The sequence below is a fragment of the Channa argus genome, chromosome 13 (genome assembly GCF_033026475.1).
Source record: "Channa argus isolate prfri chromosome 13, Channa argus male v1.0, whole genome shotgun sequence".
In the NCBI taxonomy this organism is placed as follows: domain Eukaryota; kingdom Metazoa; phylum Chordata; class Actinopteri; order Anabantiformes; family Channidae; genus Channa; species Channa argus.
The window spans coordinates 22766879-22790221 of record NC_090209.1 but is presented as its reverse complement, the minus strand read 5'-3'; the positions used below and the strand labels follow the sequence as shown (position 1 = coordinate 22790221).

Below are 23343 nucleotides of genomic sequence, written 5' to 3'. Positions count from 1 at the left end.
ATTTTATGTAGACATTTGCTAATCAAATATACATTAAATCAAATATTACCTGAATCCACAAAAAACGTCGGTCTATGTCTAATAAGCCGGTCTTAATAAACAGTGTTTTCAATATCCTGTAAAAGTGAGAGAGAGAGAGAGAGAGACAAAGAGCAAGAGCCAGAGCCAGAGCCAGAGCCAGAGCCACAGGTCACGTGAACACGCCAGCCAGGAAGTAGCCTCTGCGCGTCCTCACTTTGGCCGGGCAACAGTGTGTTTAGCACCAAACAAAGTAGGATTCTCCCCCGCCGAGGCCGTATCACACCAGAATACTGAGCGGATGCTCAAATTTTTGTTTTTGTTTGATTCTCTTTAATATGCAGTTTAAAGTTTTCGAAAATGGCTCCGGGTTAAAACAAAGAATATTCCAGAAACACCGTGGACTACAGGGTTTCGACTACGGGCTGGAGCGGAGCGGCCTGTGGCCGTGAAGCAGCTTAATTTAGCCGGTGGTAGCAGAAGAAGGAGTCGCCGGCCTTTGTGTGTCAGTAACGGAATTCTTATCATATAGAAGGCCCGTAAGTTCACGATTCTCATCCAATATTACTCTGACAAGTAACTCACAGAGGGGCGTCAGGTGTCACGACATGACATGGACGGGTAGGGTTAGCCTTTAAGTGGCTAATGACATTAGCGGCTCGAAGACTGTAGGAACGTTTGATTTTGCAACCGGTTCTGAGCTAGAAGACACGGGTGAAATATAACGTTACGGTGATGTGATTGAACTGGTAAAACTTAAATATCTGGCGTGATGCAGCTGTTTATTTCCAAGAAGTAGAACCAAAACAGTTGAATTAGATGGAGTGTATATATCCTTAGCAAAATTAATGTATAGCGAAATAAATCGTCCACTACGAGATGGTTACACTCTGTTCCGGGCCTGTACCCAGGGTTTGAATGTTTGGAATCACATTTGTTTCTTTTTTAAATTCCAAGTACAAGCTTGACCAAAACACAATACGATTGAAATAATGTCATATTGCCGCCTCAGAAAAGCAAGTGTTTGTAGTTGGCACTTCCTGAAATCGACAGCCACGTGACAGGCCAAAACACATCTACCTTAAAATGAACGAACCCCTGCAGTCGGCTGGCTAACTTATTCTTACCAAGCTAACAACTCATAGGAAGCTTTATTGTTAGCTCATCTTAGTAGCTAGCGTATTGAACACTACCCGTGTCCTTAGTGCGGTTAGGAAAACGTGCTGTACTGAATGCACAATGAAATGGCTTGTGTTAAGCTGTTGTCCTTTGTGATTAGAATCCCCAAGCTAGTAACCTGGTGTTGCTACGTAAAACGGAAGAAGGCTTAACGTCGGTCTAGTTCGACTTACGTTAGGTGTTCAGTGTGTTGCAGCAGTCATTTACTTTTAAGCATTAAATCACTGTCTGTCCCTTTGTGTGCATGTGTGTGTGTAACAACATAGGCAGACTGTTATGATTGCACCTATTATTACTATTAATAAAATTTAGTTTTTAATAAATGTCTCTGTCCTCTTTGGTAGCTCCCCATCCCTTAGAAGCCTTCCTGATTCTGTTCTGGGAGAGTTCAGACAGTATCATCGCCAAAATAGCCGGGCCAGGCAGGAAGAGGCAGACCTCCGATTCAGACCCCAGCAGTGGTAGTGATTCCAGCGACGGGCGGCCTGTTAGTGCCAAGTGCCTGAAAATGGCCAGTAGCGGTGGTAGCAACGAAACACTGGGCCGCCGCAGTGGGGCTCAGCACAGAGGAGGCAGCGGGAGGGACAACAGTTCAGACCAGTCTTCCAGTGCCAGCAAGAAGAAACAAAAGGACAAGGCTAACCAGGAGAGCAGAGAGGCCAAGAGGGCAGCAGCTGCTGCAGCAGTAGATGGGGTCATTGCAGAAGTTAAGAAGGGTAAGTAGGACTAAGTGTTGTTCAACCAATAAAACATTTTTATCTGGTTGATATAAAGAGTATGTGTTTGATAAAAACATGATTTGCAAATAATAAAAACGGTTTACAAAATATCACCACTCTGAAATATAGATATTGTAGTACAATGTAAAGTAGTAGTTTATATATACTGTTTGTCACCTAAAAGAATTATCTTCCAAATAACATGCTGCATTCATCAAGCAGAATTGGTTCATTTAAATTGGGCATCGTTTCTATTAATCTTACTAATTTGTGGTCTTATTCTTTTATGGTATTGCGTTTTATTCTTGCCCATCATTGTATGTCTTTGCCGCCACCAGTCAATCAGCAGGTTTTTGGGAAAACTGGAACATACATTGCGTTTCTGTGCATGTACGACCCTGTAATTGTGCATATTTCAAAGTGGTTTAAAACCCCACAGAACAAGCACATTTGTTCTGTGGGGTGTTTTTTTGTTTGTTTGTTTGTTTGTTTTGTAACACACACAAGCATACAGGTGAATTTTTTCATATTCTGTCATCAGTGTAATTTTCTTATGCAGACTGATAAAGTTGCTAGAAAGAACCTCTGGCACTGTCCCACTCGCTGTCTCTTTCTTCACAGTATTGTCACGACTATGCAAATGGCCACTTTGATGACACAGTTGTGGCTGTTGTCAACTTTGTTAGGTGCTTATTTTTCCACCTTACTTGGAGTTTCCATATATTAAGACGATTCTGTAATTATTGGTTGATTGATTTACTGATTAGGTGATTTACAGACAATAATGTTGCTGCTAGCTTTATTGTTTTAGTCATTTTTGTTTACTGCAGAAATGTTTCAGCTTCTCTATTGGTAACAACAAAAAAGGTTACAGTTACAAATTCTAGGCTTATAATTTAGCCTCATTAATAAGAAAACACATCAGGCTAGAGGACACTATTGTAGCTACAAAGGTGTTGGCTGTGGGTATTCAAATGGAAAACAATGGCACTTTCTTGCTCTTTGTTTGTCCTACATGCATAGTAATCATTACATTATTGAGATGCCAATCTTAAATGATAGAATCATTCGAAAATGTAACTGAGTTGTTTCACCTGATGCACATCCCTGGTTCATCCTTGGAGGGACAAATGATGTCAGCCATATCACATTTCCCATAAGTCCTTTCACTAAAGAGTAAACAATGCAAAGTAGGTTTGCTTTCCTTTTTTTTTCGTACCGGTTTATTAAGTGTTGAGTGTCAATGCCAATATTTAGTAACACTTAATGTTTACAATGAAAAAAATCCAGCATGTGATCAGCAGGTGGATAGGGTCTATGTGAACTCAAAATGTTGTTAATATTGAAGAATAAATTTCATGAAGCCACATTTTACCTCAATAAACCTGATGTGAAAATGACCCATTGGTAAAAAGAACTGAACAATACTGAACTTGAGGCCAGGCCAACGTTATGTGCTGGTGTGACTAAATAAATACAAACATGTTAACATTTTTGAACTGTTTCCCGATGCAAACATTTGTATTAGAACTTAAACTTTTAATAATAGATCCTATGTTGATAACAACACACGATGGAACCAGGAATACCTCGGATATACATACTGAATATTGTTTAATATATTATATCTGTGTATGACCCTGGATGTATAACAACAGAGGGCATTTTGAAAAATCTATGTTTACTTTTCGGCATTGATCATTAGTACACGATATGGTGTTAGACACCTTACATTATAGATTTTATTTGAGTGTGTCCATGTTGCTTGTCATGTTTTGATGTTGGTTTGGTTTTCCACTTGAACATTGTGGGTTACAGTGTTTGTTTTGCTTGTTGTCTTGTCAAGCTGGAGTCTTGTATTACTAGCTCAGTGTGTCAGCCTATGATCTGGGAAACGGGGTTGTCAAGGTCATGAGAATGCCCCCTCTTTCTCTGTCTCTTTAGTATCTGCCAGTAGTAATATTGTTAGTGCACATACAGTAACTGTGGCCTTTATCTGAAACCGCTTGTTGGTTGCTTTACTTTGCTATAAAATGTGCAGATCACATTAGTTAGATGTTGTATCCAGTCATAAGAGCACACTGGCATGGCTCCACTGGGGATACAACTCTCACCAGCTGGAGGGGATTGGGTGTTGCTTGTGACCTTTGTAGAGCGATTACGTTAGAGAGAGGGTGCAGTAGAGTGAAGAAAGGACACTGGGAAAGTTAAGGCTGCTGAAGACACGTCTGTGTGCGTGTTCCATTTCTGACTTATTTGCCATGAAGGAATCGGTTGCTGAGTTTACTTCTTTTTTATTTTGGTGATGTCGTATTTGTAATCGACACCACTAATTTGGCGCCACTATGAAAAATGGTATGTTTTGTGGTTTGTTTTTCGAGAATTTTTTTTTTTTTTTACATGCTTTTTAGCATGTTTTCTTATCATCTTATAATCATTAGCTGATTTTGTTCACTTTGTTTACAATTTGTTTGGAGCAGATAATTTTAGACGTCCCATCTTGGTGGCTCCATTGGTAATGTCTGCTTCATTCTGTGTCTCAGTAATCTAGTCTGACCTACTTGGGCATATGAGCCCACTGGTATGGCCTATGCGAGTGTGGGATGGTGCACATTTCTGTGTGTGTGTTTTTAAAATTTCTTAAGCTTGCAAAATGCAGGATGTTGATAATTAAAGTGCATTTTTGTCTGCTGCGGTCAGCACATTATTATTATTATTATTATTATTATTATTATTATTATTATTTATTATTATTGTTGTTGTTGTTGTTTTTATTCTCTTTCATATTTACTAGATGGGGTTGGCTGCTTTTTCTAATTTGTTTTTCATATTTCTAGAATTTCCGTGTGGTTCAGTCAGCCTGTGTCTAACATTTCTAAATGTATTTTAATGATCATGGTGCAAAGGAAACCTTCATTTCTTCTCTGTTTTTCTCTGTCTATGTGACTGTGTTCCTTTTTGTGTCGTTTTAAGATGTGTTTGCGGACTGGAAGCAGAATGTCAATGAAGTCACTGTCAGGCTGCGCTGTGGGGAGGATGTGCAGAGGATAGAGGACGTCAGCACAACCTTCACCGATACACACTGCCATGTGTGCTTCCCAGGTAAGTCTCATCAAAGCCTATAGCGTTAACATAAACTACACACATTTGGGTATTTATTTCTTATGCAACACAGGACTTTTGGTTTGTAATTCCATGTAAAGGTCAGGTAGAAACCAATCACTTCACAATAGAAGTTAGAACAATCTATGACAAATAAAGACATAAAAATATAAAAATAAAAAATTAACTCCTTTTATATTACAATGGATTATAAAAGATTCCTATTAATTGATAATCTTATACGGGCTCCAAAGTTCTCTCTTTGCATCCTGTTCCCAATGTCTGTTTTCGCCTAACAAAAGTAAAGTTTTTGTTTACCAGCATCACCATTGCGTATTCTAATGCTGGAGCCCCCCAGGACAATAAATACAGTGAAATTGCACTTCCACAAGAAAACATATGACACACTTACTGTAAACCTCAGTTTACAGATTAACCCCATTTAAAGCAGTATTCTAAGTAAATCAATCATAGTTTCATGTATTTCTGGGTTTTTTTAGTTTATTATCAAGCACAGTGTTTACGTTTAAGACTTATTGAACCTGTCTTGATATTTCACCATAAACATAAAGTTTGTAATTTTTAAATAGTAGTTTGTTTGTTTTTTACTAGAAATGTGCTCAAAAATGTATCTTAATGTAGGGAGAGATGTTGTTTGCCTTCTGTAATCCAGATTATTTTGGAAGCACTATCAGCAGTATAAACTGCTGATACTTACTGAAGGCCAGGCTTGGCTTCTAACCAGATAATTAATGATTTCTGCTTGCTCAGTAAATTTTGTAGCATTCTGATTTATTGTAATTTCATAAAACATATTACCCAATGCAGTGAGCAGAGTGCAGCAGAGCACTACATAGAGAAAGCCCGGGTGTAGCACAACAGATTGACTTCAGGTGTCATGCTAATGGCAGCTTAGGTTGCATATTGTAGCTTTAAGCTTGCGTGAAAAATAATTAGACATTAGTTCCTAAAGCACAGAAGTCATGACTTCATGCGGCTCAGAAATCCCTATTCGAGCTGGGTGAGTTAAAATGTTGATATTATTGATGGTTACTGTACGGTTGGTAGTGTCCCCGTCAAGAAACTGAACCCCCAACACCACATCCCCAGCCCCAGCTGTGCAGTGCCGGTCCAAGCCCGGTAGAAATTGGGGAGAGTTACGTCAGGAAGGACATCCGGCGCAAAAACTGTGCCAAATCAACGTGCGGACAAATGATCCGCCGTGGCGACCCTGAACTCACGGGATAAGCCGAAAAGACAAAAAAAAAATGGTTAGCATACGTAGCCTACACACATTTACCTTTCGCTTCAGCGCTATAGTACTTAACGACTAGCCAAAAGGCTTGCTGCTATTACTATGACAAAGGATGAGGAAAAAGCAGGCAATGCTGATATAATTGTTTTTTTTAACAATTTTACTTGTTTAACAGTTTCACTGTTAAACTAAATGCTGGCCTCTATTGTGCATACAGTAACAAGTCAAGTTGTATACTTGTAAACTAACGTCAGTGAAGTCTCATTACACCTGGGCTCCATCTGCACACTCATCCGCTTCACCCAGTCACTGAAGCTCATGCACCCCAGTAATTTTAGTCAGCCTTGATCTTTGTTAGATTTAATTTCACGACCAATTTATGTAGAAAGCTAGTGCCATTTCTTTTTATTGCAAGCGTTATGCTATAATCTGTATACGATGTCTGTATGCATATTTTCATCTTTCAGATGGGCGTCAGTGGAGCTGCCAGCTGCAGGAGGAAATTGAGGCCTCGTGTAGCAGAGTTCAATACAAAGAGAAGGACAAGGGAGGTTTCTTGCATCTTATTATGCAAAAGAAGATTCCCTTTCACATCTGGCCTTCTCTTAAAGTGAGTCTTTATGGGTGATTTGTATTTTATTCTTACAGGCTTTTTACATTTATTTCTGAATTTTTCTGCACTAATAAATAAAGTTTGCATACCTTCATTATATTTTATATACATTAAATTTCATTATGTGTTTTACACTTAATGCCATGACATTTATTTATTGATTTATTGATTGATTGATTGATTGCTTTAGTCAAATAAGAAAGAAAAGGAGAAAGGAGGCGCACCAGCCGAGACCAATAATGTCAAGGTGCTGAATATGAAGCCTGCTGCCTTGGAGTCATTAGAGGAACCCAAAATATCCTCCCCAGTGCCACAACTCCAGTCCCAGCCTCCCTCCACACCTGCACAAAGCGAGTCAAGACGCAACATCAGCAAAGCTGAGCGGGCTGTCAAGCGTGGCCTGAAAAACAAACCAGTGTGTGACAAGGCCACTATGCACACTGTAGGGGTGAAAGGTGGAACTGGAGAAGACAAGTCCACCACCGGTAAGCCTGTTACTGTCACTACTGGCGAGCTGCATCCTCAGGAACCCAGTGCCAAGCGCACCATTGTACATCCACCCACGACCACCAAGCGAGCTTCGTCACCACCAGACAGGGACACAAACTCTTTAAAGTCTGATGGTAAAGCTCCACCAACACACCTGCCCGCCCCTCCGAGCCCACAGACACAACACAAAGATGAAGATGACAGAGCAGAGAGATTAACCGATGGTCGAGAACCGAAGCCTGGAGTAGCAGTTGCTGCTGCCAGCCACTCCAACAAAACTCAGGTCAGAATGGTTGTTAATTTTCTGGCTAGTTTAACAGTGTTGATTTCACTTGTAAAGGTAAAATGCATTTGTTTGCGGCTCTGCAGCTAAATTATTAAAGACTGCAATGAGCTTTGATTTGAATAGTTTTGCTATCTGTATTGGAGAAATTAGGAAAATAAACTTCCTTTTTATAATTAATACTTACCAGTTATCCTGCACATTTTATCACACCAACTCCATTGCTGATTAGGATGTTTGTCTATGATGCATTTTTGCCATTTAAAAACCTTATCAGAAAAAAACTGAATGTTTAAAAGTTTGGTTACTCTTTAGAATCAGAATTAGTGCTGAAAAGGCTCATTTCTATAAATGCAACAAACCTTTCGCTTGTAAGGGCAGAAACATGAGCAATCTCTCAAGACATCTAGCTAAAATTCAAAACATACAGGTGGGGAAATGTTCTTTTGACTTGCTTGTAGTTAGTTTGTTGTTGCCAAGGTATGTTGTGGTTGCAGCCTGGAGCCTTACACTAAACTATACAAATGTCTGTATTGTTTAGTGTGGCATGCAAAATGCTCTGATCTTAGCGTAGATGATAACATTGAATTTAGAGACACAACCACTGAAAGATTTGAAATAAAACTCTCAAAGTGCTCGAAGTAAAATTAAACCATTCAAGAATTAAAGACTTTTTTATACACGCCCCCATTTTTGGTGGCACACAAATAATGAAACAAAAGGCTGACAAGCAGTTGAATGGCCAAGTGTGGCATGTTCCCTCATTAATTGATCTAGCAGACTAATCAAGCAGATAAAAGGCCTTGAGGTTAGTGGTGAGTGTTACATTTGCATTTGCAAGCTGTTCACTGGAACTCTCAACATGAGGTCTAAGGAAGTGCCTGTGCAACTGCTCATTACGCTCCACCACACCCTCCACAGCCCTTCAGGTAGTCACAGTTCTAATAAATCGAAATGAATAATGATAATCAAACAGAACATTTTGGTCGTTTGTCGTTGATGAAAATAGCAAATCTAATTCAAAATGGTTTCAGAACACGCTATCTCTGCACCACTGCCACTGCTGTTAAATGTGTTTGAGTCCCTGGAGGTTTCCACTGAACCCCTCTGAATCAGGAAACCTTTGGGAGTATAATTCAATAAAAAAGTGAAAATGGCTGTGCATGTACTCTAAGGACAGTTTTATTCAAAACGACTTGCTTGTGAACAACTAGATTGATTTTACCTTTATGCTTGGTATAATTGAAAATGTCTACAATTACAAAACTACAGCGTTTTATTTATAGAATGAAATCACAGTTGGATGATTCTTTCTAATAACTGAGCAGTCTATTACATTTTAATAGGATTCCAGTAATTAAAACTACTTTGCCTTTGCTGGCTATGCCCTTTCAAGTTTCTCTAGAGTGTAAAAGAGACTGTAACCTGCCTACTAAACATTATTACAACGGCACACACCTAATAACACCTACACCACACCTAATAACTGCTTCTGCAAACAAGTGCAGTAGTAAACCTGTCACTAGTCTCACAGTTTGTTCACAGAACTGAAAGTGTAGTGAACCAGAAAAGAACTGCATAACTGTGCTGTGTCTGCTGTCTGTGGTATATTGAAGTGTCTTCATAGCATCTAGGATCCAAAAATTAAACTTCACAGGTAACTGAAATCTCACCAAAAAACTTGTTTTTTTTAATTGAAAATTGTAATAAGACATTTTTTTTGTTTTTTTTAATGATTCAGGTGGCAGAGAAGCAAAACCAGTCTTCAGACAGGTCTGAAGCAATAGCACATGACAGTGAAAGCCAGCCAGCAGCTCCCATCAGCAGCAGTGACTGCCTCAAACCTGTCAACTTGAACAATAAAGTGCATTCGGATTCTCCGGAGATGCTGGTAGAAAGAACAGACTCTGAGCCAGAGAAAAGGCCTGTTGAGCAGCAATCGGAGCAGGATACTCTGATCCACCAGCATGTTGGGTCAGGAGAGGGAGTACCATTAGCACCTGTTGGCATGGCTGCCACACAAGTCTCATCACCCAGCTTAGCCCAGAGGCAGGGCAGTTGTGACGGAGAGGAGAAGCGGGACCAGTCAAAGGAGGAGCCTTCTCTTGAAATGAAAACGCAGGAAGGTGAGTTGGAAGCGTTTTGGTTTTTAACAAAGTTAAAGCTCTTGGGATCGTTGTAAAATAACACCCGGGGATATTTTTTGTTGAAATGCTTAAAAAGCCTTTCTGTCGTTGATAGAAAAATAATGAGGACATTTAGATATAAACACCCTCAAAATGCTTGAGGTTGGTTTTAAAGTTGTGATCTTTGTTGCTGGTGAAAGACTGTAGATCTTTTTAGGTCAACATTTGAATCAAAACTGCTTTACATGACTAAATAAAACAACGTTATGAAACTAAACTAAGTAACAAAAGTTGTGACTATATGAGAGCTCATGGTTAGTTGTTGCTGGTGCTGAGGTAACATTCAGAGGCCGTTTATTTCCATTAATACCCTTTATTTCAAGAAACATGAGAATGGATTTCTTCTTTTCCTCATTGCTGATTTTGTGGATCAGTAAAATAAGTTGTTTTTTTTGTTTTGTTTTTTTGTTTTGTTTTTTAAGTAAAACTGTAATATCTTCCCACAGTCCCAGAGCCGATGGTTAACCTACAATTTGTGAAAAATGATTCGTATGAAAAGGGCACAGACCTGATGGTGGTTAATGTTTACATGAAGGGCATCTGCAGGGACACAGCCAGGGTCATCTTCAGGGAACAGGATTTCACTCTCATCTTCCAGACACGGTAGTAGATCTGTATATGCAACAAATAATGCATGGTTATCCCATTTGGAATTTGGGTTAACCCATTTTTTAATGTAATCTCTAAAAAAAAACGCACAACCAGTAAAGTATGGAGGTCCTTCTTTGTTATTTTTTCACAGCGATGCCAACTTTCTGCGGCTTCATTCCGACTGTGGACCAAACACAGTCTTCAAGTGGCAAGTTAAACTCAGGTAATTGTTGCCAGTCATTTGATTTTGAAAAGGATATGAGGTGACTGTACAAAGACTCTGAATATCTAGTGTCTTCTGTATCCAATGAAGTGAATTGGAGCAGTTGGATTTCATGAGCCATGATTACAGTAAACTTGTGTTTTCATTTTATTGCTAACTTTACATTTCCCCTTTTTCATATTAGTCCCTAAGTCATTGATAAAATCTTTATATTTTTCAAAGTCAAATCGAAGCAGATATTAAAAGTGTAGATATAAAAAAACAATTTTATGTTTTATCATTTCCATTATATTGTCATATTTTAGGTCTTGTTAAATTTGTTTATACAGTAATCATGTTGAGAAAATAGAAACCAAACCTTATTTGTGGTACAGTGATCACAGATTGGTAGTGAGTGGTAGTTACAGCTCTTTTCTTTAGTCCTTGTCTACATTTCTGCCTCCTGTGCTTCAGGAACCTAATCCAGCCTGAGCAGTGCAGCTACTCTTTCACCCCATCCCGTGTGGATATCACCCTGAAGAAGAGACACAGCCAGCGCTGGGGGGGTCTGGAGGCCCCTGCCACACAAGGTCTGCTGCCAAGCTTCTACTCGTTCACGCAATGTAGATGTAGGTGTTTCATGGTTGGTATGAGGTGAAATGATATACGTGTGACTTGACCACAAAGTCCATCAATCACAATGTATGTAGACGTGTATCACATGGTTCAGTCCATGGTCAAATGGCTCTGGTGTATATAAGCACGAACACATAAAGGCAAAAAAAACAAGGTAAACTGGAGAGATTGAAGTCTCCACTCATTACGGCAACTTAACAGGCATCCATACTATGCAGCAAACTCTGTTGATGTTTAACAATAATTTTCTTATCAGCCAGCAATATGCTAGCATCCCTTTTGCATCAATAGTGTATATAGTATATGTACACTTTCTGAGACAAATAGATATGTGCTTGTTAGATACATTTCAGTGACCAGGATATGAACTTTGTAAGTGTCAGTGTAATAGTGTGTAGTGTCACATAGACTTGTGAAAATTATGTGAACTGTTGACAATTCACTGTTTAAAGCCCAAGAAGTCATTCTACATGTTGGTGGTATGATTTCTAAATTACTTGCTAGTAATTTATTTGCAAATTTCCCCCTTAAAAACAATGGAATTGGCTGCTAACCACGGGGAAAATTTAGACCGTGTTCAGTTGACAGGCAACATTTCATTTCATGTTGACCTTCATTTTCTAACCACAAGCTCTATTCTCCTCTGTTTAAGGTGCAGTGGGTGGCGCCAAAGTCGCTGTGCCCTCTAGCCCTGCCTGCATGGAGAAAAGCCAACCGGGCAGCAGCCAACACAAACTCCCAGCTAAGGAGGAGCCTCCAAGGGTTGGGGAGGAGAAACACAAGCCCCCTAAGGCCTCCTCTAGAGTGGAGGATGGGGTTCTGGATACTGTGGCTCCTCGCACTGTCTCCGAACATGTAGCTATTGCCAAGCCGGAACCCACTGTTACCATGGTGAGTAAAAAAACAGACAGACAGAGAAAGTGAAAAGATGAGATACAGCCTGTCTAAGAATAGAAACATGATGGAACACAAGACAAATAACAGACAAATACTTGATGTTTGTATTTAATTTAATTTTATTTTTACCAAACTTACAGTTTTTACTTCACTATTAAGTAGGTAGTTGATAAAAAGTGAAGAGCGAAATCAAATTTGTCTAATTAGGATGGGTGCGTATGTTTCCTGTCCTAGCCTAAGCCCACATGCATGGTGCAGCCCATGACCCATGCACTCCCTGCCAGCAATGAGCGGCATGAGGAAGAGGAGGAGAAGAAGGTGTGCCTGCCTGGTTTTACAGGATTGGTCAACCTTGGCAACACCTGCTTCATGAACAGTGTAATACAGTCCCTGTCCAACACCAGAGAACTCAGGGATTACTTCCATGGTAAATAGAGTATTTGCTGACTTTGCTGAGTATTTGAGGAAAAAACTGCTAGTGGTGGTATGTAATATTACTCTGATTGTAAAAAATGATTAGACTCTGATGTTGCCCACATTTGCAGTCCACATTAAGTTAATTGTGTTGGTTTAATGAACGATGGCCGAAGAAAATTTGTGGTACAAGTTTCATACTAAGCCAATAAAGCTAAATCTGAATTCTGTTACTATGTTGGTACTATGAATTTCCACGTGTTCCCATTTGTCCATAGAAGACAAATTGACCAGTGACTTCCATGGCAGATAAATAGATTCCATTTCTCATTTGTGCATTTCTCTACTCCTGCAGATCGAGCGTTTGAGGCAGAAATCAACTGCAGTAATCCACTGGGAACAGGAGGGAGGTTAGCCATTGGGTTTGCTGTGCTGCTCAGGGCCCTTTGGAAAGGAACACACCACGCCTTCCAACCCTCCAAACTTAAGGTTTGTGCCTACTTTTTTTTTCTTCTATTACTTTGCGATCAGAGATTCTTCACGTTGCTTTAGGGGAAACTTGATCCCAAATGTAAAGAAGTCACAAATTTGATCTGTGTTTTCATTTTCCCTCTCATTTCTTTGTTGTTTGTAATGTCACAGGCAATCGTGGCTAGTAAAGCCAGTCAGTTTACAGGTTATGCCCAGCACGATGCCCAGGAGTTCATGGCTTTCTTGCTGGATGGGCTGCATGAGGACTTGAATCGTATCCATAATAAACCCTACACGGAGACTGTTGACTCTGACGGACGGCTGGATGAGGCAGGTGTTTTTTTTCCTGCCTATAACATATATAGATTTACTTAAATAGCAACTTCCTTTCTACAGTTGGAAGCTTGATCTGATGATTTTTATCTGTCTTGCCTGTTAATTCAGGTAGTGGCAGAGGAGGCATGGCAGAGGCACAAGATGAGAAACGACTCCTTCATAGTCGATCTCTTCCAAGGCCAGTTCAAATCCAAGCTTGTTTGTCCCACATGCTCCAAGGTAACATACAGTAACTTTCCACAAAATGTTTCCTAAAAAGTAAATTCATTTAGCTATTTTTGCGTCTTTAGAGTGAGGAGTAACATATTTCCATTCACCTTTTTTTTTTTTTTTTGCATCTATCATAGGTGTCTATCACCTTTGACCCTTTCCTCTACCTGCCAGTCCCGTTACCCCAGAAACAAAAAGTGCTTTCAGTTTTCTACTTTGCTAAGGAACCTCATAAAAAACCCATCAAGGTAAGATGAAATAAATGGTTTCTATCCGTCTTTTATTAACTCTGTGTTATTTAACAGTAAAGTAGAAGTTTTGCTTTGTTTAAAGAAAATCTAAACACATCTTATGTGATCCACTGTTTAATGTACTTGTACGCAAATATGTGTCTCTAGTTTTTGGTGAGTGTGAGCAAGGAGAACTCCAGCACTGCTGAAGTCCTCGAATCCATTTCCAGAAGTGTGAGGGTCAAACCAGAGAACCTCAGACTCACTGAGGTTAGACAAAAAAATAATCAGATTTTCATAATCTGACAAACACTTTGAGGATTAGACTAAAACTTGAATTCAATCCTCGCAGGTGGGAAAAAAACGCGTCCAGCGCATCTTTCTGCCATCCCAGTCCTTAGACATGGTGTCCTCCTCTGACATGTTATTCTGTTTTGAGGTGCTTTCCAAAGACCTGGCCAAAGAAAGAGTGGTATTGCTCAGAGTGCAACAGGTAATTAAAAATAGTCCTGGTAGTACATTTTCCCTGTGTTTTCAATGTGTCATTGTTAACAGATATTTTACTTTCCTTGCCCTCTGTTTGCCCTTCAGAAACTCCAGGTACCCAATATACCCATCTCTAAGTGTGCTGCCTGCCTGAAGCCACCGGGGGCTGAGGAAGAAAAACTGAAGCGGTGCACTCGCTGTTATCGCGTGGGCTACTGCAATCAGTGAGTTCTCGAATGTTCATGCTGTTGTGTCATGTGCTGTGTTTAAAAAACCAAAACCAAAAGCAGATCAAGCTTTTTTTTAATGACTTAATTTAAGACAAATTGTTAATGCTTGTTCTGTTCGAAGGCTCATGTGACATGCCAGCAGAATGTACATGCAAATTATCAAGATCACTATATATATTTTTATTTATTTTTTTATTGTGAGGTGAAATTATAAATTATTCGATATGGCACAGCTCTCTTGTCTATTAAAACTGTCATCTCTTTTGTTCTCTTTCCAGAGTATGTCAGAAGAACCACTGGCCCAGTCACAAGGGTCTGTGTCGACCCAACGCAGAGATTGTTGGTTTGCCCTTCCTGATCAGTGTGCCGGAGTCTCGACTGTCCTACACTCGTCTCACCCAGCTACTAGAGGGTTATTCCAGGTACACGCATTAGCACAGAGCAGTAGTAAAAAGCAAATCGTCTAGTTATCTATCAATGCATATTTAGATAATTTGGATCATAAGCACACAGTAGTTCCTGTTAGTTTCACTCACTTATCACAGTGAGTAACATATTTGTGAGCTCTTGTATTTCTCTGTGCAGGTTTTCCGTTAATGTGTTCCAGCCTCCTTTCCGGTCAGGCAGGGCCTCCCCTGAAACATCCCAGTGCCGGGTAGACCTCCCCTCAATGCCATTAGGCTCTCCTGATGGTCATGGGTCTGGTGATGAAGCCATGGGTGGTAGCAGTACTCTAGGAGCAGGTGATATGGAGCCGGAGAGGCAGTCTTTCCTCCCCGAATCTCTGGCTGAATGTGCTCAGGCCTCAGCTCTTCACTCTGTCGAGCCAGATTCCCTCTTGTCCTCCCAGACCTCAGTGTCCACCACACAGACTACAGATTCAGGATTCTCTGAGCCAGTCTCTTCAACTTCTCTGGACCCTCATGCTGAAAAAGAGACCTCTTGTGAGAAGGCAGTGCGGCCAGAAGGTGGTAACACTATCTACAGATGCAATTTTTTATTCTTTTGTTGTTGTTTTTTTTTACTTATGGATTACAGTTTCTCCTTCTTCCCACAATTTGCAGCCGCGGTAACAGGGTATCAGCATCCAAATGAATCAGCATCAGGTGCCTGTCAGTTCTACATAGCTCTACTGGACTCTAATGGGAAGGAACAGAGGCTGGATGAGAAAGGTAACTTCAGTGCTGATATTATAGATTTTTTTGGATGCCCAGTACTAATATTTCTATATTTGGTGGACTCCTGTTTGAACTGAAAAAACACATTTATTTACTGTAAATCTGTAGCAATGTTTAAAGTCCCAATTCCCATTGCAGAGGATGCATTAGCAGAAGTACCTGATGATGCGACCCTGGAGCTGGTGTGGAAGAACAACGAACGTCTTAAAGAGTACGTCCTAGTGAGTTCCAAGGAACTGGAATATGAAGAGGACCCCAGCTCTCTGAGTGAAACAGCCAGAGCAGGACACTTCACCCTTGAGCAGTGTCTCAACCTTTTCACCAAGCCTGAGGTGCTGGCACCAGAGGAGGCATGGTAGGAAATTTGACGACAACTTGATCCAGTCTCTATGATTTCACATCTGTTCTTGTTGAATTTAAATTCTAGAACATTTTATTCCAAGTTTGAATGAGCACCCATATCGAAACCAGTGATGTGCCAATAACAGTTGTCCTACAAAATAACACGGAAGACATTAGATGAACCAACTACAGGAGGCCAAAACAGACTCTGTTGGTATCTCATGACTGGCAAACCAAAATACCAAAAATTATTTTCATATTAGTCAGCTCGTCATCATCATATTTTATTATCAGTAATGTGAAGATGATTGTTTTTATTAATGTTTCAGTCCAAATAGTGACGGAAGACCATAAAAATAAATTAATAATTTTCATAATTTTCCCTTAACAAATTCGCTCGAGTGAAATTCACTCAACAAACAGAATAAACAATTTTGTTTGTGTGTGATAGAGCCACTGAAGCCAAGTGTAAATGTACAACACTTATGACGAGTGAACTCCCTGTTCTTATTAATTCACAATCAATTGTATATTATATTATATTCGTTATATTTTTAGATTATAAATATTCCTATAAGGAGTGGGAGCTTTTTAGATACTTGAACTAGTCGGTAAACCTGGGGTAAATACTTTTTCTGTATTTTTCCTTTTGCTAGGGGGCTCTTCACTGTATAAATGATGCACAAAATACTTAATTGGGACGTCTACACCACACAGCAAAAGCAGCATCTACAAAATCAGTACATGTCAATTGAAAATGGTGACTGTGCAAACACTGACCCTGTAGCCTTAACAGCAATGTACAATGATGCAGGTTTGCAGAGCCTGTCTAAGCATCTACTGTGTAAGAAAGTCATATTAACAAAAGAGTTTAAAGGATGTTGTTAAATGATATTCGCCACAATCGCACTACAAGTGCTAAAACCAATGACGTTTCCTCTAATCACATTGGTGCAATCTGGATTAGCTTGTTTTTTTTTTCTGTTTCTCTGTTGTTGTCCAAAGATTATTTAAACACTTATCCCAGCCTCACCAATCTACTGGATCACACATTTCCTTTTTCCAAAATATGGTGGTAACATTTCTAACAAAAGTTGCCCCACAAGCTCTGAATCAGCATTTCCTTTTGCTGTGGCCGGACAACTGAACGTGCTAAAGATCTCCGGTAGAATTAGGCCGATTCCGTTTTGATTGGACATTATTTGTTGACCACATGTTTGGGAAGGAAGAAATATTTCGTCTAGTGGAGCAGTGTGTCTGACTAACATGTTTTTTATTGTTTCTGGACAACAATGGAGGTTAATGGAAAAGACAAACAAGCTAATTCAGGCTGCAGGAAGGCAAATAATTAGTGTCTCTATGGTGTTTGTGAACAATGTGATTAATTTAGAAAATGAGAAACAGTAACCTTTAAGCAGCTATGGCGTTGGCCTCCTGTTTTCTGCAGGGCAGTATACTTTTAACTGCATTCTTTTCTGTAATGGCAAAATGTGTTTTTAGGTACTGTCCCAAGTGCCAACAACACCGTGAGGCCTCCAAGCAACTGCTGCTTTGGCGTCTACCCAACGTTCTGATCATCCAGCTCAAACGCTTCTCATTCAGGAGTTTCATCTGGAGAGATAAGATTAACGACATGGTGGACTTTCCTGTCAGGTAAAGTACAAAGTGTGTGTGTGTGTGTAAAATTTTATCTGTTTGTACTTGTGGTGTATTCATTTAACCCATTTCATCTTGTGTTGTAGGAATCTGGATTTGAGTAAGTTCTGTATTGGCCAGAAGGAAGACATGCAACAACCTCCCGTCTATGACTTGTATGCAGTCATCAACCACTATGGAGGAATGATAGGAGGCCATTACACTGCATATGCTCGCCTGCCAAGTGACAAGAATAGTCAGCGTAGTGACGTTGGTGAGTTTAGTGCAATGAATTTTATTCCCTTATTCCTGTCACTAGTCTCTGTCTTGCCACCTTCTTTCTAATGTCTTCCCTTTGACCTCCTCTACCTCTGCCTTTCTTTCCCTGCAGGCTGGCGTCTTTTTGACGACAGCACAGTGACAATGGTGGAGGAGAGTCAGGTGGTGACACGCTACGCCTACGTTCTGTTCTACCGACGACGCAACTCCCCCGTGGAAAGGCCGCTGCACTTTGTAAGGCCTGTAGGAGCAGAGTCCTCGACTGGTGCAGGAGCAACTGCCAGCCAGGTGAGGTAGCCGTGATTAAAAATAGCCAGTGGGCCTAATTTCTGTGAAAGGCTTTTTCAGATTGAATTTTTTGATTTAACCTAAAGTTATATTGTCCTTTGCTATCACACATTGGTATCACCTGTATATACACTGATCAGTCACAAAATAATTACGGGTGGTGTTGGCCTAAAAAAAAAAAAAAAAAGTACAATGCACATTATGTACATTTTACTTACAGTACAACAGTGTACTGTAAACAATACTGCTTATCGAAATTATGGCCAAACATGGCCAGTAAATGACAGAGGAGCAGATGTTCTGACAGGTGGTTAACCTGCTGCAATACATATGTATTTATTGGTTCATGATATTTTTATAACTACCATGATATTTATATATGCAAACCAACAGATGGTTTTAATGCTATGGCTATTTGGTGTAATATATGAATACAACTGAAACTCCAAAGTGTCCATGTCAGTCTTTCACAAGACTGGGGCAAAAGGACCAATTTGTCCCTTGCTGCTGAAAAATGAGCAGTGCTTGATAATTCTTAAGAGGGGCCATTCTGTTAAAGGCCGCTCGGAACCAGTTGGTCTTGAGATGAGCTCTTTCTCTGAGATGCTTAATAGCCCAGTGGGCTCATACTGAAAAAATCCATTACTAAGATGGTCTGTTAATCTCAACTCAACAAAGCTCAGCTGTCATCATCATTAGCATCTTGTGACATTTAGTTTTTCACTAGGTAAGTGAGTGCACAGCTGAAATAGCAAAGTGGGATTTTTATTCCCTAATCACATCCTTACATTCTGACTTCTGCTTTTCTTGTAGATCATTTTAATTTCTGTATCCAGGTGAGACATTTCTGTCTAAACAGAAATTAAAGAATCTCCTGGCTGGGATTTTTATTTTATTTTTTACATTTAGCTTTCATTGCATAGGTTCTTGCGTGCGACCTTAACAAATTGAGGCTTTGTGAGATCGTATTAATAATGAAGAGATGAATGGTCCTCCCTGCTCAAGCACAGCTTTGTTTATGTGACACTGTACTTTAAAAACATATCAACTTGTATATCCGCGTTGTGGGGATTATATCCAAGTCAGCCATTAACATGAATCCTTGTACCTTAACTTCCTTTGTTCATTAGTGTATTGAACAACTTGATTTGTTTGCCACAGGGTTTGCAGGAAAAGGGCTAAGAGAGCAGTTTTCTTGTACCTTTTGATTTTCTAACCTGTGTTTTTTATAAATAGTGTATATTAATAGCCACTTCCTTCGCATGTCCTGTTCGCGTTGTGGTAAAAGACAAATATCAGCATCATTGATTGAAAACTGTTGTATAGATCAGCGTAAGATTTTAAATTATAATGATAGTATTTGTTAGACCACGACTTTTCCCAGAAGCTGACACCGGTTTCCGCCAATCGCAGGCCTCTCTAATATGGCGGGAACTAGAGGAGGAAGAAGAGGGGCTCGACGAAGCCCCCCGCGGACTGTTCCGTTCTGCGCTGAGGAGCCGACAAACGCAGAGGAACAGGGATGAGGAAGACGAAGACAGATCGGGAGGGTCGGTGCGACGGCACCGGGGGCAGAGGATGTCTGATTATCCCGACGATGACTGTGTGCGATATTTTGTTCTGGGCACACTGACTGCGGTTTTTGCCCTGTTTGTTAATTTGGTCTACCCTCTTCTTTGCAAAACCAACTGGACCTAGATACTGGCTGCTTGTAGAGGTGGTATAATTAGGAGAAGAGGTAGTTTAAAATTGACTACCCACACACCCTCGACTATTTACTGAGTTGGTTGGGCTTGTAGTACGGCTCTCCATTCAGTCAAAGAATGCAACACTTGAAGTGTTTGTAATACTTCAGGTGGTTTGACCCTACAAAATACTTCCGCAATGACTATCAGACGGTAGAAGACACTGGGGGCCTGCGTAGAATGTTGAGTGACAAAAGTTAAACTCTTCACTGCACGGCTGCTGTGCATTGTAATTTCTCCCAGTGCATAGTTGCAGTTTTTAGTATATACTTTTTGGCAATAGTTCTCAGATGACCACCTGAGATCCCTGCAATCTCTTCTATGGGGAATTTAAATTTGACAAAAAGTCTTTGCTGACAGACTATGGAGATTGTTTGGTTTGGGTGTTTTTGTCACAGAAGCAGTTTACTGTAAAAGTAATATATAGAATGCTTAAAGGTGAGACTTGACAAAATGATTTCTGTCCACACAGAAATTTGCTCTAATAGTGACACATGTAGGCACTGTTCTGAAGGCCTTTGTGCTTTTTTTATTTTATTTTGCACTATACAGAGGAGGATTAATGCAGTATGAATGCAGGATGAATGGATTATGTGTGAGAAGTGGCAGTTTAACACTTATTTGAAATGCACTATGTCATGAAGAAAATAGTCTTACATTTTTTGTCACCAATTGCTGTTGCCTTCTCCATGTCTTTAAAGAAGAACGCAAACTGATTTTTAGGCCTTATAATTGCTGTTCGGTCACCATCATGTTTTAATGTCCTCTTTTCAGCTGTGTGTGTAGCAGTTCTGTGATTTTATTTTTTGGTCATATTATGTCCTTTTTTAAAATGAAACCTGTCACAATCTATTTTCGTTTAAACATTTCTAAGCCATAGTGAGTTGCAGATTTTGAATTCTCACAATTCTCAGGATGAATTGTTGTATACAATGTAAGTTGACTGAATGAGGTGCAGAATGATGCAGCCTGGTCACAGCCGTGAGATTATTGTTCGCCTTTGAATGTGGTGATGTTTAGTATTGGGTGAAAAGCTCCAGGGTTCTTGATGTTTTAAAGCTCTAAATGATAAAGTTTGAACTGAACTCGTGACTCAGTACAATAATACATTTATCTTACATAGTACGTAAGCTTTATCTTCTGAAACACTAACTTGTCCTTTTTACAGCTTTTTTTCAAACTTAACCCCTTAAAATCTGTATGATTTTATTACTGTCTTTTCCTTGTCCTCTGTATCTGTGGTCATTCAGATTATGTCTTTGGATCTGGGAAATCCCAGTTTTGTCTGTCCGTATTGAGGCAGCGCTGGCCTTAAATGCTCGGCTTTGCTCAGAGCACCGTCAGACTGTGAATACTTCATTCATATGCAAAGGAGTGTGTCGCAAGATATACCTTGTGATCAGCAAACATTACTGTGGTGATGAATTTGCAAAATCTGAATCATTCTGCTACCCTATGTCAACAGCAGAGAAGATTCGTTAGTTTCAATCTAAACTGCTTAAGTTGCATTTAAGGAGTTTTAAAGCACAAACTTTGTTGTTTTTAGTACTGGTGGACCTGACTAAAGGACGAATCAATGTATATGTGTAGTCTATAAATTCTCTAAAAAGAAGAAACGTGACGTGTATTTTGAGAGGAAATAATGGAACGTTTATCTGTAATATACTTTGAGAGACTGAATTGTTGATGAAATCAATGCGAGTACTGTATTTAATAGGATTATATTATCTAATTCCATTGCAATAATATATCTGGATACCTCCATCTAAATGCTGCTTTCTAATATTATAAATCATTGTACTCCTTTTGAAAATAAACATCTGCTTCAATTCTTTGTGCATTATTATTTTTGTTTATGGTCAGGTTACATCCTCATCATGTTCTCCACACAGATGAACTCCTCCAGAAAACGAAACCAGCATGATTTCTTGTTAACACTGTTTGTTGTTGTTGTTGTTGTATTTTACAGGCTTCTAGTCAGTCACTTTTTGGGACAGACCTGGATCCCGAAGGCCCACCAACACTGACCCCAGAGGCACCCTCTGACCTCTTCGCCCACTCTGGAGAGTGTGCAGCACCGTCTTATAGCAACATGGAAGAGGTGGACTAGCCACAGTGAGGACTGGGGGGGGGTGGGGTCCTCGATTTCACAAAAAAAAAATTAAAAAAATCCAGATCAGAGCTAATGGTCCAAGGAGGTCCCTGGTGGAAACTGCTCTGCAGTAAAAGAGGCAACCTTCTTTTTTCATTACACAGACATCAGCAGCTGGTGTCAATAACTGCAAAGCTAGAAGATCTGGAGGGGGTCTTGTGGAAGACCTACAGATGCACATATGTGTACTCAATACTAATTAGATATACATCAGTGATATACCTTTATTAATATACTTAACTATTGATAGACTTACCAAGCTGTACATGTAGTTGTATTCATTCAGCGCATATAGTGACACAAACGGAAGCAAACATACATCTATAATTCCAGATTGTTGGCAGCTCTGCTAAATTAGTTGATCCTCAAACATCTAACAGTTCAGTGAAGAGCCTGACAGGCTTCCAAGCACCAACGCACCTTGTGGTCTGGTTTCAAACTACAAAACCGCACTACTAACCTGACCAGACCTGTTATTAGGGCAAATTTAGGAATTTCAAGTGAGGGTTGTTATGTGTGTAAATCTGTTTAAACCATGTCTTTTGTTTTTTTGTTTTTTTTTTTGAGGTATTGACTGGTTTGATTTGTCTGTGGCAGGGTATTCAGTAACTTAGATTGGAATTGTAGCAACTGATGTAAAGGAAAACGTGAGATGGGTGACCCACCTTGTTTTGTTTTGGGTTTTTTTCCCCCTCAACACAAAGGGCACATGCCATTTCTGTCTTTGCTTTGTAAACCTCATTTGGCTTCCGTTTTAGTGTGTTCTCTTTTTCCTTTTGTGCTTATTTCGATATTTAATCCTGTGGATGCAACTGTCGAAGGCTTTACTATAAATTGAAATGTGCATGACTGCATGTTTATTCAAGCTACAAATCTAGTCCTTGTTAAATATGAAACCTCCCTCTGAAATTTTGCTATTTCATTATTTCTGTTTTGCAAAACTTGTTTGCCTCACCCATCCCTTCCTTTGTAATGGACTGCATAAATAAAGTGGGGATTGTTAAGAATGCTGCTGTGGATACATATGGATGGTTAATATAAATAAAAGATTTTGACATTGTTGACATTTTCACATGTCTTAACTTTATAAATTCTAGCAAACCTTTAAGCAATCATTGTGCTTGTGCTTGGATCAATTTCTGTAGAATTAAGCGCTAAAATGTGGTCGAGTTCCATC

At 39.7% G+C, this 23343-nt stretch overlaps 1 protein-coding gene across 9 annotated transcripts; it reads left to right on the top strand.

Moving 5' to 3' along the window:
* Positions 1 to 213: 213 nt before the first annotated feature.
* Positions 214 to 23228, top strand: usp19 (ubiquitin specific peptidase 19). 9 transcript variants are annotated; one of them, XM_067526880.1, is made up of 26 exons: positions 214 to 557; positions 1542 to 1913; positions 4890 to 5018; positions 6741 to 6883; positions 7077 to 7658; positions 9400 to 9784; positions 10291 to 10447; positions 10587 to 10658; positions 11112 to 11227; positions 11932 to 12164; positions 12405 to 12597; positions 12940 to 13073; positions 13227 to 13389; positions 13504 to 13610; positions 13739 to 13849; positions 14000 to 14101; positions 14184 to 14324; positions 14423 to 14541; positions 14826 to 14969; positions 15133 to 15515; positions 15612 to 15719; positions 15864 to 16080; positions 17568 to 17720; positions 17810 to 17976; positions 18094 to 18269; positions 19683 to 21843. In XM_067526880.1, exons 2-26 carry the CDS (start codon positions 1706 to 1708, stop codon positions 19965 to 19967), a joined length of 4728 nt encoding a protein of 1575 aa, XP_067382981.1. In that variant the 5' UTR covers positions 214 to 557; positions 1542 to 1705; the 3' UTR covers positions 19968 to 21843. The 9 variants fall into 9 exon arrangements, with proteins under 9 accessions (XP_067382981.1, XP_067382979.1, XP_067382978.1 ...); XM_067526878.1 differs by having other exon boundaries at positions 11926 to 12164; XM_067526877.1 differs by having other exon boundaries at positions 11112 to 11266.
* The last annotated feature ends 115 nt before the right edge of the window (positions 23229 to 23343 follow it).

Coding starts and splice junctions, on each gene's coding strand:
- usp19 (XM_067526876.1), top strand. CDS start 1,706: ATGGCCAGTAGCGGTGGTAGCAACGAAACACTGGGCCGCCGCAGTGGG. Junction 5,019..6,740: donor CTGCCATGTGTGCTTCCCAG/GTAAGTCTCATC, acceptor TTCATCTTTCAG/ATGGGCGTCAGTGGAGCTGC. Junction 17,721..17,809: donor ATGGTGGACTTTCCTGTCAG/GTAAAGTACAAA, acceptor CTTGTGTTGTAG/GAATCTGGATTTGAGTAAGT.